Source organism: Notamacropus eugenii, chromosome 3 (genome assembly GCF_028372415.1).
Source record: "Notamacropus eugenii isolate mMacEug1 chromosome 3, mMacEug1.pri_v2, whole genome shotgun sequence".
Lineage (NCBI taxonomy): Eukaryota > Metazoa > Chordata > Mammalia > Diprotodontia > Macropodidae > Notamacropus > Notamacropus eugenii.
Window position 1 is genome coordinate 297,456,700 of NC_092874.1, and position 19,725 is coordinate 297,476,424.

At 49.0% G+C, this 19,725-nt stretch overlaps 1 protein-coding gene across 1 annotated transcript; it reads right to left on the bottom strand.

The window, feature by feature from the left end:
- Positions 1 to 2,849: 2,849 nt before the first annotated feature.
- Positions 2,850 to 19,219, bottom strand: LOC140532089 (SUN domain-containing protein 2-like). The gene is made up of 15 exons (XM_072650635.1): positions 19,089 to 19,219; positions 18,212 to 18,411; positions 17,520 to 17,654; positions 17,175 to 17,270; positions 16,811 to 16,904; positions 15,249 to 15,345; positions 14,509 to 14,604; positions 5,825 to 6,076; positions 5,593 to 5,670; positions 4,825 to 4,868; positions 4,308 to 4,473; positions 3,772 to 3,993; positions 3,506 to 3,590; positions 3,181 to 3,296; positions 2,850 to 3,029 (listed from the first exon to the last, which is right to left on the bottom strand). Exons 1-15 carry the CDS (start codon positions 19,217 to 19,219, stop codon positions 2,850 to 2,852), a joined length of 1,992 nt encoding a protein of 663 aa, XP_072506736.1.
- Positions 19,220 to 19,725: the final 506 nt, after the last annotated feature.

The following is a 19,725-nucleotide window of genomic DNA, read 5'->3' on the forward strand; positions in this document are numbered from 1 at the left end:
TGTGTGTTTATGTATGGATATGCAGACACACACAAGGAAGTATAAAACATCAATTTGGGCGCACTGAGGGAGGATTAAGACCAGGAGAGGCCTTGGGTGAGCTTTAAAGGAGCAGGCAGAAATGAGAAAGCCTCCTCTGGTTCCCTTACCCAGCTTTGCTTCTCCCAGCCCAGGCCTGGGCTTAGCTCCCTCTCGATGCCCAGGACAATCCCTCCCAGGCCTCACTCAGCAGCAAGGAAGCCGCCCTTTAACCAGGGAGTTTCTACCAGAATACCACCTTCTTTTCCCCACTACTCCAAGTTGGCCTCAAGAGCAACAGGTGGAGAAGGAGAAGCCACAGATCCCAGGGAAAATTTATATTTGCATAGGCATAAATTAGAATTTGTTGATTAAAAAATCAAAGTAAAGAATTAAACAGTAGCCTTTGTGATGGGGAAGAACTAAGACCCCATCTGTAGGTTCCTATGCAGGGCTGCTCAGACGCCAGCTTCCTGGTAAGCGAACAGAAGCAGAGGGAGCAAACTGGGTTGAGGGCCAGCTAGGGTCAGCCTGCCACTGTCTGCTGGTGACCCCCAAAGCCTGCAGATGAGTGAGTGCCCCTGCTTGCTTCAGGGACCAGTGGCCAGCCCTGTGGTGTGAAGGCCTGCCTTCCCTCCTACAGTAAAAGGCAGGAAGGATGGCAATGTCACTGTGAGGATCCGTGCCTGACAGCCTGCCCCCCACCCCAAGCTGGAGCTGGAGTGAATATCACCCTGGGCCCCAGGGGGAGGAAGCCGGAAATGAAGCCCGTAGCTTTTCTGTCTGATAACAAAGAACAAAGAGATCTATGTATAAATATAAATATCTATCTATATACATAATACAATGGGCCCGCAGGGCCAAAGAATTTGCCCTTCCCCTCCCATCCCAGCCTTAACTCCAAAAAACTAACCCCAACTCTATCCCAATAAACTTAACACCAGGGAATTGTGGCCAGTCCCAGATACTTCAGATTTCAAAGACTGCCCCCATCATGCCCCATGGTAAAGAGAACTATGCATGCTACCATGGACGGGAGCTTTAGCCACCTGCTGGGGCATGCCCAAGACAGACTGTCTACCAGTCTGCCCTTTGGAACTGCCCAAGTTGTCATGCCCTCAATAAACCAAGTTCTTTGACCTAGACTCTTGGGCAAGGTAAGCTAAGGTGGCCTAAGCTGTGGTTCTGAGTGCTGCTGAGCATAATAAGGCCCTCATGATGTCTTGACTCACACCTTCAAGATATCATACATAGCTGTGTATACACCTCCTGAGGGCAGGCAGGGCCTGGTAGGGAGCTGGGCCACCTGACCCTCAAGAGGATGGGGAGTGAAACAAATAGCTGAGCTGGTGATCTCCTCTCCATCAGAGAGGGCAGGGTGGGGCCAAACTGCTCCATGGTGGTAGGCTCCCACCTTGTATCTCTCCCAGAAGCCACAGTGGCCATAAGGGATGAAGTGTGGGAGAGGGCGAGAAAGTGGGATGAAGTGCTTGCTGGGGGAGGGGAGGGGCTGAAGGGGGAAAGAGGGGAAAGGCCCTGGGGGGGAGAGGCTAATTGGCAGGCTTCCCATGGACCCGGAAGCGGTAAATGCAGGTGTACTCAGGGTGACCCCAGTTGCTTAAGATCCGAAGTTCGACCACCTGGTATGGGGCTGTGTCATTGCCCTGTGGGAAGAGGAGACTGGGGTCAGGAAGGCTCGTGATCCCTTGGTGGACATCCTGACCCCAGAGCCCGTCCCCCCCAGGCCTTCTTCAGTGGCTGAATGTTATCCCTCAGGTTGCTATCAGAACCATGGGGTCCTGGCTCAAACTGCAGCTCCTAGCAAAGCCACAGCATCCCCATGGCTGGTGAACTAGCCTTCAAGAGCACCAGCCTCCCTGGGACACTGTGGGGCCAGCCCTCCATACCTGAAAGTGGAAGGTCTGAATGGACTCCCCAGCATTATCATAGGTAAAGTGCCCGAGGGCCACCCCTTCCGACTGTGAATCTTCATTTAGCCCCTACAGAGAAGGAAAAGCAAAGGGAAGGGATGGATGGATGGATGGATGGATGGATGGATGGATGGATGGATGGATGGGAGGGGGTTAGAGGAAAGGTCATGCTGTTAGGACATGAATCCAGATCAATCCAGGGAGGCAAAGGAAGGGGAGGTTGTGGAGGAGGAGGTGGAAGAGGAGGAGGAAGGGGGTGTAGGGGGGGATACATTGGGGAGAGTAAAGGGGAGAAAGCAAAAGCCACCATGATGTTTCCTTCTTTGGTCCCCTCACCTTCCAGCATCTCTCACTAACTCAGTAGACAGATCCTTTTCCCTCCAAGCCCCTGGCCTCCTTCTCTGCCTCTTCCCCTAAGCTGCTGAATGGCTTGGGACACACAATTTAATTGTAGGTGCCTCAGTTTCTTCATCTATCAGGATTTAGGTCCTGAAGCATCCTGTTCCCCTACACGTTTCTTCTTCTCCTCTGGCTCCACTTTTTTCACCCACATCCTCCTTATGAGGACATTCCAACTCTGCCCTAAGGAGGTGACTGTAGGGAATGGTGCTCATCATCCCCACTCAGCTCCCCCATGGGACACCTGGCCATGGAGGCACCCATGTATAAAGGAGTTGTATAAAAGGACCCTGAGACAGCATTGAAATCTTGACTGCTGTCAGCTGTCCTCTTCTGGCTTCTCTCTAAGAAGAGGGGGAGCAGGGAAAGGGCTGGTTGTGGAGTCCAGAGACCAGCCTCAATATCCCAGCTGTAAAATGGGCACATCCTTCCATTCCTCACCTCACAATGCTGCTGTTAAGAAATGGCTGTCAGGCATACGGGAATGGAGAGCTGCAAGGCTCAGATACTCACCAAGATGACAAAATCCTTGGGGGCGCTAGGGATGTTGCTGATGGGAGACAGGGCTTTGGGTACATGCTCCAAGGTGACAGCAGTGAGGTGGATGCGGGCAGATAATCGAACCACAGCAAAGCCCTGGGGGCCCCGGAATGCCCAGCAGTTGCCAGGGTAAACATCTGGCTGTGGGCAGAAGACAAGTCAGGTGACAAGTCAGGTGGGCAGCCAATGGAATAGATTTCCATTGTGTAATCCTCCCACCTTGAGAGCCCAGCCCCCACAGAAGGTGGGAGATGGCAGAGAGCCAAGCTGGGGGCCCTTTGTTCTGTCATACCTGGAGGATGGCTCTTGGGGACTGGAAATAGTACCACAAGGGGATGCCAAACAGACTGAGAAGGGCCGTCTTGGTATCATAGGTCTCTGAGCAGCGGCTACTGATGATGCTGGCCCCTGAAAGAACAAGAGGGAGAGAAGTGAGGTGGGGGCAGCTGAGGGCTGGCAGGACACAGAGGTAGTCCTGAAGATGAGGGGTCACTGCCAGGGCATCAGCCCTTCAACTGCCCCGTCCCATAAGGGGCATCATGAGTTTTTAATTCCTGCTGTCCCTTAATGGGCAACCATCATGTCCCCAGCCCTCTGGCTTTCTACAGGCTACCTACCTGAGGACTCCAGGGCATAATCCACTAGCCCAATGCGGTCTTCACTGTATCTCTTCAGGGCCTCATTCACAATCTGGTGCACATCCTAAAAGACAGGCATGGATGGACTCATGGGCCTAGCTGCCTGCAGAACTGGCCCAGCCCTTTCACCAGAGGGCCACGTGTGCTACCTGCTCTGCCAGGGCTTCCCCTTCCTTCCCTGGAGGCTCCTCTCAGGGCAAACCCATGACCTCCGACAGGCAGACAGGGAATGGGGCAGGCCTCACCTCCTCTGTGACCCCAGTCACTCCTTCCTTGTGAAGGGTCAGCCTCAGGCTGGCAGCAGCTTCACTGGCAGATTTGACCTGCCCTTCTGCCACCTGAGTGAGGATTCTGTGCTCCAGGTCCCGAAGTTGGGCCTGTACCTCCTCCAGCTGAAGAAGCCCAGCCTTAGCGCCCTTGTCTCGAAGAAGGTACTGACTGATCCAGGCTGGGAACTGAGACTCCACCTAGAAACCACCAGAGACCATCCACAAAACAGTAGAGGTAAGGAAGAAAGAGGGCCGGGACAGGGGACCTGGGGAGGGGGTGTCTAGAAAGACTCTGAGAGCTCAGAGCCTATGCATGTCTTCCTGGTGCCAGGGAAGGGACGGTTGTGAACCAAGTGACTGGCATTTTCCCACTGCTTTCAGGTCTACCAAAAAAGATCTCATTGGACCCCAGTGGACACCTTAGAGGGTTGGGTCTCCCTGGGCAGATGCTCAGGCAGCCCACCTTGGAGAGAGGGGCACATGTGGTCTAAGTGGTGGACTGGAGGACTCACATCACTGCGCAGGGCTGCCATCTTCTGTGGCCAAAGGTCTACTTCCTCTGCCGCTGCAGCCTGTCTCTGGCTCAGGGCTGCCAGTTCCTGTCTCAGGCCAGCCAGCTGGGCCTCCAGTGGACCCATAGCCTTTAATATGTTTTCCTGGAGGGCTTCTTGGGCCAAACTAGACAGTGACAAAAGGAAAAGGGAAGGGCAGCCACTGGCTAGTGACACAGGATAGAGTCAAGCAGAACCACTATCAAAGGGAAAGAACAGAACCAGAGATCTGGGTGCAAGTCTTCCCTGACATTTACTCCCTGTGTGACCCTGGGCAAGTCATTTCCCTCCCAGGCCTCAGGACCCTCATCTGCTCTCTGAGGTCCTTACCAGCTGGGATTAATCCTATGGACATGCTAACCCAAGTATTCTGGCTCTACTGACACCCCCCCAGAGAATCTCAGTGGTGCTTTCTCTGGTCTAGTTTTCTAGCCTTCCTTCCCTCCTCTTCTCTTTGCCAGTTAGTTTGGGGCCTTACCTCTGCCATTCAGATTTTAGCTGGAGCACCCAGCTTTCCAGCTCCTGTAAGGAAGATGATGGCACAATGAGACTGATGAAAACACCAAACCACACTCTGGGGACTCATTGTCTCCTCTGGGTGGACCCTCTGTCTGCTAAGGAGGATCTGAGTCTCTGAAAACTGTTGGGCTCCAGAAATCTTGACCTTGAGTTTGGGCTAGACCTTTCAAAGACTGGACTCCTCTCTTATCATCCCACCAAGAGGAGGCATCTGACAGAGACCCCAACTCAGCTGAGATTAGGCATGAACCACTTTCCCTAGAGTGGTGAGGTCACTTCTCAGTCCCTGAAAAGAGTTTCAAACTCAGCTGTTGAGTTACAGTCTTCTCATTGACAATCTTATCCCTCCCTAGTCTTCATGCATGGATGTGCTCAGTACAGGAAAGGGGTTCCAGAAAGGAGCTACAGGAGGAGGCTTAGGTTGCTTTAGATCAGTAAGCTCTCTGCTTATCCTTCGGACAAGGGGATCCAGAGTCCTCAGACAGGAGCTCTCAGGGACAATGAGTCAATCGAATATGCTCCCATACAAGTATGGAATCTGGCCAGAAACCTGTAAGCAAGTGTTAGGTCTACTGACAGCAGCACCAACATTTCCAGCTACAAGTGACCTCCCCCAAGACGTCTCTGCCCCCTCTCCCCCCCTCCCCGCACCCTTTCCCCCGCCCCCCCCCCCCGCCCTCCATCCCCTGTGTCTCTGCCTCCAGAAGCGTCAGAGCTTCTGGATTACCTGGGATGCCTGAGAAATCTTCTTTAGAACATTATCCAAATCTTGCCGATGTTCTGCCCTGAGGGTGGTGAGTGCTTCCTGGAGACCACAAAAAAGGAGACAGGCGTTCAACAAGACCCAGAGAACTTGGCAGGTCCTGCCAAGCCCAGAGTGCTGCCTCACCTCAAGACCTCTATGCCTTCCACTAGCTGGGCTTGCCGACCTGGTCTTCTTAGCAGAGCGTTCTCCTCACCTGGATGTGGGCAGTGGTGTCCCTACGGAAGTCCTTCTTCAGGGTGGGTTCCCATTGGCTCATCAGGCCCTCCAGGAGAGTTGAAATATCCTCGTGGCTCAGGCTTTTTCCACCTCCATTCCCACTGGCCCCCTGCAGCTCCAGCAACTCCAGCCTGATGGCCTCCTTCTGCCAACGTGCAGAGTATTCAGAAGCCAGAGTTTCCAGCCGCCTTTCTAGGGCATGAACCTTGGACAGGACATGCTGTTCAGCCTTGGGAACAAGGAGGAAAACACACAAAGATGAAAAGTCTCTTAGGAGGAGGAACAAGGAGCACTGGGCATTTGTTAAGCACCACTGTGTGCCCGAGGTGGGGCTGAGTGCTGAGAACACAAGGACCAAGAAGGAAACCTTTCTTGTGTACGAAGAACTTCCATTTGAATGGAGGAGACAAGGACATTAAAAGCCACCAGGTCGTTTAACTGCTGTCGGCAGATTTCTTCATTTCACACTTACGCTATTTACAAAAACGTAAGCATTGTTGGTCTCCGCCTGAGAATGGAAGTTCCTGGTCATTGGGAATGGTTTCATTTGTGTACCTGTGTCCCCTAGGCCGGGACCCGGCACTGAGGAAGTGCTTAATAAATACATGTGGGTTGACAGGCTGACTGGAAGAAAGAGCACCAGAATGAATTCTCAGCATGGGGGCAGCCATTTGGGTAGGGTCACCGAGTGTGAAAGGAGTACAGAAGACCAATGAGGCTAAGGCTGGAAAGACAGGGTGGGGCTGTTTTCCTCTGGGGGGCAAAGGGGAGGCCCTGCCATTGACTGAGGAGGGAAGTCACTTGGTCTGCTCTGTTCTTAAGGAAAGTTCCTTTGAGAGCAGAGTGCAGAACAGACTGGAGGCAGGGAGGCCACTCAGGACACTGCGGCAGTGAGCCAGGAGAGTGATGAGGGAGGGCCAGGGTCACCAGGGTCGAAATGGCAAAGAAGCTGAGAGAGCTCAGGGCAAAAAGCCAGGTCAGAGACCTCCCCAAGAGGTACAAAGGAGGCTAAGCATGCAGAAGGTCCCCTCCCCACCAACCACACAGCACAGGGGCAGAACCAAGAGAACAGAGGGAGGGTGGGCATTTTTGATGAGCCCAGCCCACCTCCTCTCTAACCATCTAGATAATGTGCCAGACCACATTCTCATGAGGAAAGCCAAGAAAACATCCCTGTGCGTCATTTCTCCAGCCCAGGGAAGCTTAAGAAATAAGAGAGCTGTGGACACTGAGGTGGGGGCTGGCCAGGAGCCCAACATAATGGCAGCCAGGACAGTGGGAAGCATTTCATTGCCCAAGGATGGTAAAAGGGCTAGAACTGAATCCCTGAGCAGGAGCAGATCCCAGGCTATCCTGGGAGCATGAAGGGGGCCAAATGACTCTTCTAGGCTACAGACGTAGGGCTGAGAGGAGCAGTTATGAGTGAGCGAGGCCCTAGCTGAGCACTGATCAAGAAAGGGGTTCTGCAAAGAGGTTCTGGACCTGAGCCCCAGAGCACAGCTGGGGACTCAATGTTCACTTTTAGTCCTGCAGTGGGATACCTCGGGTAGGAGACCCAGACGCAAGAAGAGTCAATAAGTTCGGTCCCTCTGAACCTGCAGAACCTCAAAGTGTGCTAACAATGACTGAGTCCAATAACATTCTACAGAAACTCCAGCACCCGCAAGCCAGAAGACCTAAACCTGAGTCAGGAACTTGCACAACTCAGACAAGAATAGCAGTGAACAGATATCACCACTATGGAAGCACTGAAAGTTTGCGGACTGAACTAAGAAAGCCCAGAGGTGAGCTGAGCCCAATGCCAACATCAAGTTCATAGTCAAGAAATAGGCTGGAAGAATGAGTAAACAAAACTGAACCTGACCACAAAGGGCTACTATGGCTCAAGACAGAAAGACAGAAGAAGCCAATGACTTGAAGATATCTTTAAGCAAATCCTCCAAGAAAAAGGGTAGATTGGATAAGAGTTGAACAAGAATTCCTAGAAGAGTTAAAGAATGAGATAAAAATGAACAAAAAGTGATTTTAAGAGTGGAAGAGGAAAAATTTTTAAAAAGCGGTACAAGAAAGATATGAGAAAAGAATGAATAATTAGTAAAAGAGGCACAAAAATACTGAATTCCTTAAAAATTAGAACTGAGCAAATAGAAGCTAATAACTCTAGGAGACAACAACAAAAAATAAAATCAATTCAAGAGAAAATGTATAGGATCTCATACAAAACTCCAATGACCTAGAAATGGATTGAGGAGAGAGAATTGGAGAGTCATTTGTCTATCCAAAAGCCAGGAACAAAAAAGGAGCTCAACATAATATTTTAAGATATTACAAAGGAAAATGCCCCGATGTGTTAGAATCAGAGGGCAAAGTAGAACTTGAAACCACAAATCATTTCCTGAAAGAAACCCCTACATGAAAACTCCCAGCAACTGTTCTAAATCCAGAACTGCCAGGTCAAGGAGAAAATTCTGCAAATAGCCAGAGAGAAATAATCCAGTACTGTCAGGACACATGAGATTTAGAAGCTTCCACATTAAAGGAGTACAGGGCTTGGGATATCATATTCTGGAGTGGAAAAGATCTAGGATTAGAGCCCACAATAAGATTAAACTACCCAGCAAAACTGTGTATCGTCCTACAGGGGAATAAGGACCCTTCCTGAAATAGAGAACTTTCAAGCATTCCTGATGAAAAGACCAGAACAGAATAGAAAATTTGACATTCAAACACAGAACTCAGGAGAAGAATAATAAGGTGAACATGAGTGAGAAATCACAAGTCACTAAAAAAGGGCAAATTGTTTAGATCCCTTGTGTGGCAAGATGATACATGTAACCACTTCAGAATTTTATGATCACCACGGGTCCTAGAAGCAGTCTAAATAGATAGCGACCTGAATGACTGTATTATGTTGTGAGGATCTCAAAAGAATGGAAGGGTGGAGAAGAGAAATGCACTGGAAGGTTGTGGGGAAGGAGAGAAAGAATGGGGAAAGTTATCTCATAAATGGGGTGCACTAGAAAGAGTTTATACAATGGGAGGGACAGAAGAGGGGAACAGGCAACACGAACCTTATTCTCATCTGAACTGGTTGAAAGAGGGAAGAATACACATACACACACAATGAGATGGAGAGATTCATTTTACGCAAGGAGAAGTAGGAGGAAAAGCGTCTAAGAGAAAGGTGAGGGGGAGGGAAGAATGACGGGATAGATTAAGGGAGGCAAAGGTCAGAAACAAAAGACTACTGAAGAAGGGACAGAGTAAAAAACAAAAGGATGAGTGTAAAAGAATAGCATGGAAAAAAATATACATTTAATGAACACAACTGTGAATGGGAATGGGATGAACTCACTCATAAAATGGAAGAATACAGTTGAATGGATTAGAAACCAGAATCCAACAATATGTTATTTACAAGAAATATGCTTGAAACAGAAAGATACACAAATAGAGGAGTTGGAGAAAAAGAATGGATCTTACAGAATGGATCCTAAAGAATGGATGAGTCAAAGAACAAATCATAGAAATGGTTAACAATTTCATGGTGACAATGACATAACTAAATTTTGGGGATGCAGTCAATGCAGGACTTAGAGGGAAATGTATATTTTCAAATGCTTACATCAATCAAAGAGACAAAGAAACAGATTAAAGAATTAGACATGCAACTAAAATATTTAGAAAACCAACAGATTAATCCCTTCCCAATTAAACACCAAAATTAAAATCTTGAATCGATAGAAAGATGAACGAAATTGAAAGAACAAAACCCCAATGAACTAATAAATAAAACTATAAGCTTTGAGAAAAACAATTAAATAGATAAATCCTTGGCTAATTTAATTTTTACAAAAGAAAACCAAATTATTACATCAGAAAATGAAAACAGTGAATTTACAATCTATGAAGAGAAAATAAAAGTAATTACTAGGAGCTTTGTTGCCCAACTACATGCCAATAATAAAAATGAAAATCTAAATGAAATGAATTTTACAAATGTAAATAGTCCTGTTTAACAGAGCCCTTAAATAACCCCATCTTAGAAAAAGGAACGAAACAAGCTATAAATGATCTCTCTAAGAAAAAACCCCAGGACTAAATCAAATTTTTCCAAATGATTAAAAAGTAATCAATTCCAACACTAAATAAACGATTTGAAAAACAGGTAAAGATAGAATCTTATCAAATTCTTTCTATGACAAAAATATAATCTTGATACCCAAACCAAGGAGAGTCACGTCTCCCCAAGAAAGGGAACTATAGATCAATTTCCTTAATGAGTATTGATGAAAAATATTAAATGCTAAGAAAGGAGATTACAGGAATATATCACAAAGATATATTGTGACACTGTGACCAAGCTGGATTGATACCAAGAAGTTGGGCCTGGGTCAATTATTAGGAAAACTATAAATGTAACTGATTATATCAATAACATAAACAACAAATTTATATGATTTCAACAGGTGCAGACAAAGCTTTTGACAAAATGCCTCATCCCTGTTGAAAAACACTAGAAAGCACAGGAATAAATGGAGTCTTCTTTAAAATAAGTATTATCTAACTAAAACCAAGAGCAAGCATGATATGTAATGGGGATAAGCCTTCCCAGTAAGATCACGGTAAAGGAAGAAAGTCCATTGCCAACCATTGCTATTCAGTGTTGTACCAGTTACAGCAACTGCTAGATATAGCAATAAGGCAGAAAAGAAACTGAAGGGAAAAAACTGCAATGAGGAACCAAAACTATCTCTTTTGGTAGATGATACAATGGTTTACCAAGAGAACCCTAGAGAGTCATCTAAAAAACCAGTTTAAAACAAAACCAGTTCAAACAATTACTTAAAGAAAGTTGGAAGCCCATCAAAACCATCAGCATTTCTATACATTAATCAAGAAAATCCAGCAGGAAGAGATAGAAAGAGAAATTCCATTGAAAATAACTGTATACAATTGTATACTGTATACAACCTGAGAGTTTGCCTGCCAAGACACACACAGGAACTATATGAACACAATTACAAAACATTCTTCATACGTAGAGATCTCAACAGTTGGAGATGTACTCACTCCTCGTGGGTAGGTCAAGCCAGTAGCATAAAAATGATAAAACTACCTAAATTAACTTATTCAGTGCCATACCAACTGAACCACTAAGAAAGTTCTTTGGTAGCAAAGAACTCATTGACAGAGGAGTGGCTTATGGATACAAGGAAATATGACTATGCTGTACGAAGCCACAACTCTGCTTAATTAGAAGACTTACATGAACTGGGGAAAAGTGGAATAAATGAATGAGGAGAACAAGAAAACAAGCACCACAGACAACCATGGAAATGGAAAGAACAGAGATGACACATGAGGATCTTCTTCCCTTCCCGTCCTGGCTAGGGTGGGAAATACTGGCAGGGAACCTGCATCTAATGCTGGGCTCGCCTGCTGTGTTCTGCTGAACTTTTCTTCCCCTTTTTGGTTTATTCTTTTGCTTAAGGGCTGGCTCTGTGGGAGGGCAAAATGGGAAGGATACACTGAGCAAGGTGGGTCACATGAAAGCAAAAGCTAGAGACAAGTCTTCAAAGTCAGTGGGATGTGTGCGTGTGTGTGTGTGTGTGTGTGTGTGTGTGTGTGTGTGTGTGTGTAAAGATGTACCTAATTCAAAATGATTTTCACTAGTAGATCACACAAGCTTTGCAGGGTTTTTCCAAATTCCTTGCTTCTCTTTCTGAGAAGACACACTGGGAAAGGTAGGTTAAGTAAAAACCAATGATATCAAGAAAACTTTTGGAAACACACAACACGATGAGGAGACATGAAAATGGTTTTCAGACTTTGTGGACATGGACAGGGTTAGAGTTGCTTTGCTTGTCCTGGCAAGGTAGAAGTTGTGGCACATTTCAGAGGCAGGAACAGCTTCCTAACAAGGTGAGTCACTGAGAGGGGAAGGAGCTGCCTCAAGAATTTGGGGGCCTCCACTCTCAGGACTGAGCTGAAGAGGGAGGCTGAGGGCCCTTCCTGATGTTTGCCGTTTCACGGGGCCACTGTTTGTATCCTTTAGTCACCACCCTCTTCTTCTCTTGCGCCAGTGGCCTATTTTCAGATCCAGTGTTGCCTTTGGTTTCTTTGCTTGCCAAGAGCCGCTGGTCTCTGACGGAGGCAGCCTCTAGGATTGCTGGCCTTCTCACTGGAATGTGATGTTTTGGGGCAGCAGTCAAACATCCTTAGGAAACGATGCTATGAGTCAGTGTTCCTTTTGCCGTGCCTCAGTGGTTGACACATCTGAAGAGGAAGGACTGGAGCTGTTGGAGCTGTACGGTATGTTTTTTCCCCTTTTGTCCCCCTTTCTTCTAACTTGCTCGATTTTGACCTTTGTGGGGCCCAGTCACTGATCTGGTCCTTGATGCTGAAATGATTCGTGTAACCAGCATTTCTCATTCCGTGAAGATGGTCCTTTGGTTTCGTTGTGACATCTTTTGGTGCTGATCATGTATCCTGTGCCTGGGGACTTTCTTACTGACAAATAATAGTTGTGTCTTCTTCCCTTGCACGTTGTTTTGTGGACTTAGTACAAGGACAGCCAACAAACACTGATACACTCCCACTAAGTGTAACAGGCTATGCCGAGTGTTGGGGTCACAAGGACAAAATGATCTTCTCAGCTTCCTCCTGGACTTCCTTTGCCCTCTGTTGCCTTATGCTCATTTGGAATAGCAACTATGGGGTTTTTTAGTTGCCTTTAAAAATGTGATGAAATCTAATCCTTGAGGCTGATTTGCCTCCTCCAAATTCTTCTGCCTGTGAGTGATCATTCCACTGATTGTTTTCCCCCCCACATCTGAAAAAAAAACTCCTTGCAGCTGACATGAGAAGTCAGACAAATCAAATTCTGACACTGGCTGTGTCCAAAATCGTGGACCTCATTGTGCATCTGACATCCAGCACCTCATCTGTTGCTGTTTCTAGAGCCATGTCCTTTATCCCACCACTCCATGTCACCCCTCAGATTACACTGGAATAATGTCAACCACTTAGACTGTGGTTGGACTGTGTGAGGACTGAGGGAGACCAAGTACTCTTTGTCCTTCTCTGAGGTCCCCTGACCTCTGTCCACAAACAGAAGGTGGCTGCAGAAGGCAAAGGTTGTTTGGTCTTTTTATCTGCTTCCCAAGTCATCATGACTCCCCAAATCCAATCACCTGGTGGCCAAGCTTCTGGTGGGCAGACACCAGGATCTGCACACAGCCTTCAAGTCTTCCCAGCTTGATCAACTCTGATAGTCTGGGCTCTGCTACCAATTTCTGGAGACCCCCCCCCCCTCCAGAATCACTTCACTGTGTGACAAGGTGTTAGGGAAGGCCTTTTGGGGGAGGCAACTATGATTTCAGTTGAAGGCAGCGGGGGAACGCGGGAGGCTGAGTCTTGAGAGGTTGGCATTGAACTGCCCCAGGTCCCAAAGCTAGCAAGTGGCAAAGCTCAAACTTGAGCCCAGGTTTTCTGACCCTGGCTCCCCAGGGATCTGCATATCCAAGGTGAGAGAGTCTCCTAATGCTGCTTGTGAGTGGCCCTGGTGCAAAGATTGATGAGTTTGGAGATGGAAATCCATGGATAAATCGAGGTTACTAAATGAAGGCTTCATTATAGCCTGGATTTATATTCTCATCTCTTGCCCCACAGCACAGACCATTAAGAAGAGACTGTCACCACTGAGATGAATGACCTATCTTCTGCATGACACACACTTGGCACCCAAACAGCAAAGACAAAGAAATGGAAACTACTGGCTTGCCCCCGAACTGGGCAAGAGCTGAATAAATTATGGTGTAAGGATTGAATACAACCGTGCTCTAAGAAACAATGAAATAGGTGGTATTGAGAGAAACCTGAGAAGACTTTGTATGAACTGGTGCAGAGCAGAGTGAGAAGAACCACAAAGAAGCAACTTTGAAAGACTTTAGAACTCTGATCGATGCAGTGACCAAGTACTTTTCTGGAAAATGACCCAACTTCTGACGGAGAGATGGCCTCAGGAGGCAGAAGGAGACATAGATCTTTTAGACATGGCCAAAAAGGGACTGGTTTGCTTAACTCTGCACATTTGTTACAAGTGGTTTGCTTTTCATTTTTCTGAATGGGTGGGAGAGGGAGAAGGGAAATAAAACAGACTTTTGTTCATTACAAAATGGAAACAAAAGCAGCTTCCTCTGGCTAATCCTGCTTCCCCCTCCTCTGATGCCTCATAGTGCTGCAGAGCTGTTTCAAAGACAGCGCTAGGAGAGGACACCACCTGGAAGATCCTGCCAGGCCAGAACTGTCTTCAAAGATGGTATGGTAATAGTCTGTATGGCTGCCATAGAAGAAACAGCATAGCCAACTCCCTCTACTGCTTCACTCCCATCTGTCCTGGTAGATCTCCATTGTACCTAGTTGTTTCCTCATGACTCGGGGACTCCTTCAGGGCAGGGACTGTGGGCTTGTTTGTTTGGGTTTGAATTCTTTCTTTGAATTCCCATCCCTTAGCACAGTGCCTGACACACAGTAGGCCACACTTAAGAAATGGTAGTGGACTGAGTGATTCTGGGGTTGATTGGAACAGACTTGGTTGTGAGCAGACTGTCTGCCTGTCCTGCACAAAGTGTTCCTGGCACTCACCCAGGCACTCACCTGGAAATATGGGGTGGATTCTCCTGCTTCCCACACCTCCTCTCTCCTGTTGCTGCCCTTTGCTGCCCACCAGGACAGCATAGCAGGGTGGAATGTCTGTAGTCCATAGGGGTAAAAATACCAAGCACCTAGCACATGGGAGGAAAGGCTAATGAAGGCAGAGGCTGAGGCACCAGAAGGGAAACATGTCCAGGATGAGGACCTACACCTGGACTGTGTCTGGCAGTGTCACATCCACATGGGCTCAGACCCTGGCCCAAGGAAGGTGCATGCATTATGGGCCCCATGATCTGGAAGGCAAGACCCTTCAGGAAAGGCATCTCTCATGATCCTTTCAGGAGTCATTACACACTTTTGGATTATGAGAAAAATGAGGGACAAGAAGCAGCTGGGGAGAGGACATGGAGAAGTCCTGCCTCCTGGTCCCAAGCCTGGTCCACATACAGCCCTGTCTCTTCTGGAGGATCAGAGTGCTTTCAGGAGATGCCAGCTGAATAGAGGTCCTGGTAACTGACAGCTTGTGGTGTCACCATTCCCAAGCTGGGCTTCATCTCATAGTAGGGGGTAAGTGATGTCATGGTTCCTGAACAGAGTACAGCTCTTTTGGGACCATCCAGGGAGGACCACCCTGTCCATTCTCCCCAGTGAGAAGGGGCAAAGGCCTCCAGAGCTGGCATTGGCTGTGTCCTGCCCAGCTAACCCATTCATTGTGGACTCAGCTCTTCTACCAGTTCCCCCACCCTCAAGTGCCTTGACAGTGACCACTGAGGGGGCAGATCAAACACCCATGTAAAGCCAGCACTGTCATAGTAGGCATGCAGCATGAGTCTGGGAGGCCTGCATACAGAAGATGCACAAGAAAGGCTTGTGGGATTGGATCAAGAGGAGGAGACACAGGCCGTCTATCCCATTTCAGGCACAAGAACTTTCCCATACAAGGCCTGGGTCCCTTTTCCCCTAAAGGCTAAAGGCTCCCCTTCAAAGCTCTGTCTTCCAGACTTGCGTTCAGCAGCCCTGCCCCCAAGCCCTTGTCTGTCTGGGCTGGCAGGGTGCCCTGGGGACTCAGCAAGGCTCACCGTAAGCCAGCGAAGCCAGAAGCAACAGCATCAAGAGAAGCAGAAACAACTTCTTCAGAGTTGAAAAGCTCCTGGATTTCATGGGGATGAAGGAGGAGACATTAGTGCCTGGTCTTCCCCACCAGATTCCTGTGCGACCCTCCCTGAGCTGCTGAGGAAACCAACAAAGGGTGTGCCCCCACCCTGGGACAGCTACGATGGGGAGCTCTGGGCTTTTATGGACAGCCCTCGAGGTCAAGTGGAAGGAGAAAATTTGACCTTGGTCAAATGTGTGAATGTTGTTATGAAAGGTGACAGGGCTGGTGGAAGGCATCTCCCTCCCAGGGCTCTCAGGAATGTGCTTATATGCTAGTGAATTGGGCAGGCTTCTTTTGGCTAAATCATTTCAGTGCTTGTCAAATTGGGACTTGGAAGGAGTAAGCCCTGACAAGGTTGGCTAGTCTCCCTGGGCCTAGCCTGTGGCCCCAAGAATCCAGAGCTAGATAGGGAACCTGCAGCCTGGAGATCACATGTGGCACTTGAGGTCCTCAAGGGTGGCCCTTTGACTGAATCTAGACTTCCAAGAACAAATCTCCTTAAGAAAAGGATTTGTTCTGTAAAACTTGGCCTCAGTCCAAAGGTTGCACCCCAGGACCTAGAAGGCTACATGTGGCCTGGAGAGCGCAGGTTCCCTACCCCTGCTCTAGAGGCTCCTGGACACAGCCCTGGAGGCTGCCTGGAAACCTGGACATGACCCCCCACAGAGAAACTGTAAGGATGGCCTGGCTACCCGAAGGACTGGGAAGAGACTACAACCCCTGGGAGCTCAGGACTTTCCAACTGGCCAAGGTGAAGCCACCAGAGTCAGTGGAGATGAGAGGCAGGAACTACTGAGGGGACAGCTCCTCCAAGATACTCAGGAATAGAGCAGCACCTGTGCTCATGGGGATTGGCATGTGCTGGGGAAGGGTTAACAAGCAGTTCTGAAGGAGGTGAAGGCACACACAACTTGTCCCATCTTCTTCTTCAGTCTAGATACCCAGAGGAGCCCTGACTGGTAGCTGACACTCAGGAGCAGGTTCAAGCTGGTTCCAGCTGATTCCAGCACACCCCTGACCCTGACCTGACCTTCTGTCATAAGATTCATGGCACAAAAGTCTCAAAAGCTGAACTGAGCTCAAGCGTGGTGAAGCTTTTTCAAGCATGGGTTCTTTGGTTCTGGCAGAGCCCAGGGAGGCCTCACTGACCTGGTTAAGACAAAGACGTCCAGCAGGGAGGCAGCTGTGGTCAGGCGGTAGCAGGTAGTGCCCAGCCACCAGTAGAACAGGCCAAAGAGCCAACCTGTAAAAGTCCCAGCAGAGGGGTTCAAAGGCTTCGCCCTCCTATCCCAGAGTTAGCTTGCTCCCAGCCTGCCCACTCTGCAGCTGCTCCTTGAATCTCCCAAGGCTTTCTAGCTGTGCCTGGGGATCCTGCCATAAAAGCCTGTCTCCACACACTGTCCTAGGGTTAGCACCCAGGCCTGGTGTGCCCCAGCATAGGAATGAGGAAGCTCTTATGGGCCCACAGCAGGGACTGCCCTGGGCAGTGTGCCCACCCACTCCCAGAACCCACCTGGAAAAGTGATGGCCACCCACAAGAAAGCGCCAACTTGGGAGGCAGCATTCCTTAATGAGGATGCTGAGCCAGGCTGGTCCATAAGTGTGTGCCCTGCAGGAAAGTGAAGACATGAGGAGCCACCCAGAAGGAGACACAAGTGGGCCTCAGGCATCCCCATTACCATGTTGAGGCTTGGGCCCTCCCAACCTCCAAACACCCACCTGGAGCCAGACTGCAGAGCTCTCTCTCCTTTTATCTGAAATCTATGTTCTCCCCATCCCCCCTGGATGGGGCACCCTTCAAAGTACACGGGGCAGCGTCCAGGGGATGGAGTTCCAGTAGGCAGGAAGTGCTGCCTACCTGCAGAGTCATCCTCCGAGGAGTATCCTGAGGAAGATCCATAGATATCATAGGTGACTTTGCCCTCATTCAGTCCATTGATCTTACTCTTCTCAGCACCTCCCAGGCCTCTCCTCCTCCTCACCAAGTCCCCACCTGCACAGAGCATGGAGGTGCCTGATAAGCAGGGAGCTTCAGGCTTCCAGCAACAGCAGCTGCCAGAGATGGAACACCTGGCAGAACTTTTCAGAATTCAGACTTCCCACCCCTTTGGGGGTCTGAACCCAGAAGCCCCCCCCCATGTGGTTTAGGGCAGGAATGGAGTTCTGCACAAGGGCAAAATCTGGCCCCCTTCCTATTTCTGTATGAGGTAAGAACACTTTTTATGTTTTTAAGTGTAATGGAACTTTACTGAAACATGTAAAGATGATTTTTAGCTCATTGGCTGCACAAAACCAGGTGGCCTTCTGCCTTAGGAGGCATGGTTATTGTCAGCCAGATCTGGAAAAGTGCCATCTATGGGACTGAGGGGCTTCAGGAGAATGGAAGGATCTCCCACCTGGGAGGATCCAGGGAGATGAGCCAACCTGGAGGAGTAAGGTAACTCCCAACAGACACTAGCCTCCTTAGGAATCTTTAGAAGACAGGGAGGAGCTCCCTTCCTTCTCCCCAGCCCAAGCCCTCGGGTTTGTCAAGCTCTGGCCAGAGCTCACCACGTTCACTCCAGTAGACATCGCTGTTCAGCTGATCTTGTAGGATGGAGCTTTTGTCCACCGAGGCGACCCGGGGGCCCCTGACGTAGGACTCGCTGACCACTGATTCACTGTAGTAGGTAGTGTGAGGATTGGAAGCAGGGCCCAGGTGAGGGGCTGGTGAGAGGCGTTTCACACTGCCAGATTTCCTCTTCAGAATCCTGGGGGGCGCCAAGCATGAAGAGCAAAGGAAAGAGGGTGAAGGAGATGAAGCAGGAGAAAAACAGGGGGAGAAAGGCCTGGAGGAGGAAGAGACTTTCAAGGAGCTTCTAGGATGAAAAGAAATGATCCCCAAAGCCCTCTTCTGTTCTTATTCCTTCAACAGATGAATCCTTTATAACATTGGAACAAATCCCCAGCTCCCATGGGCCAGGCAGGGCCTCTTTCCAAATGGAACCACCATGATGAGGTACAAGAGGAGCTAAAGCCACCTGAACCTGTCTCCTCCCCCACAGGTCCATCACCCCCATGGCTTCCTATGCTCTTGCTAGGCCCTGCAGCTCACCCCAGAAACCGTGGGTACTGGGCCACATGATGGTTGTTCCCTGCCCAGCTTTAAGCCTCAGTTTCTGGCCCTCTCAATGCTCAAAGTCACCCCTCCCTAGTTCCTGTTCTCAGAGAGTGAAGGCAGCAGCAGCCCAGGTTGGGGTAGAAGGGGAAGAGACGGTGCTGGGGACAGGAAATTCTCGCATTTGTGGGGAAAGAAAGCACTAGAGTGATGTTTCCACCAAAGATGGGGGCAGGAAAGAAAGGTGCACATGGAAGCTGGCCAGGCCCTTGGCTGCCCTGAGTGGTTGTGATCTGGAAGATGACCTAGGGCCGCTGTGGAGTGGCTTACCTTAAGGGACTGTCCTTGAAGGCAGTGTGCTGACCAGCCACCAGGGAACTTCCTCCACTGCTGCTGCTGCTGCTGCCTCCATCATCATCAACATGGTAACGATGGCTCAGGCGCTGACTGCGTCGAGACATCATCAAAATCTCACTCTAGAAGTGCTAGAAATTCCTGGAAGAAGCAAAAAGTAATGAGAAGCTGTGCTTACTGACTGACTAGGTGTGATTTTCTGGGACCCCCTGAGAAGAGCCTGATGGGGGAGACGTTGAAGGGGAGGGATGGATTCCTCCAAAAGGAAAGCTGGCTGCACTGGGACAGAGAGGCGCTTTCCTAAAGAGTTTCTGAAGTGTCTCCCAGACGCTGAGGGTGGCTGCTCACCAGGGCCAAGCCTGCCAGCTTTGTGCCTGAGCTGGCCGTGACATCTTCTTGCAGGTGGCTTCCCTGGTGAAGCGCTGCCCTCACTCTCTCTCCAACCTCCATTTGGAATGTCTCCCTTGGTGTCTTTACTGAATCTGGGGTTTTGACACTTGCCTTGGGATTGTTCTCAGGTCGCTTCACACACACACACAATTTCCTTCTCGCCATAGTTGTTAACTCTGAGGGAAAGGCCTGCTTTCCCTTCCATGTCTTTGTTTCCCCTCAT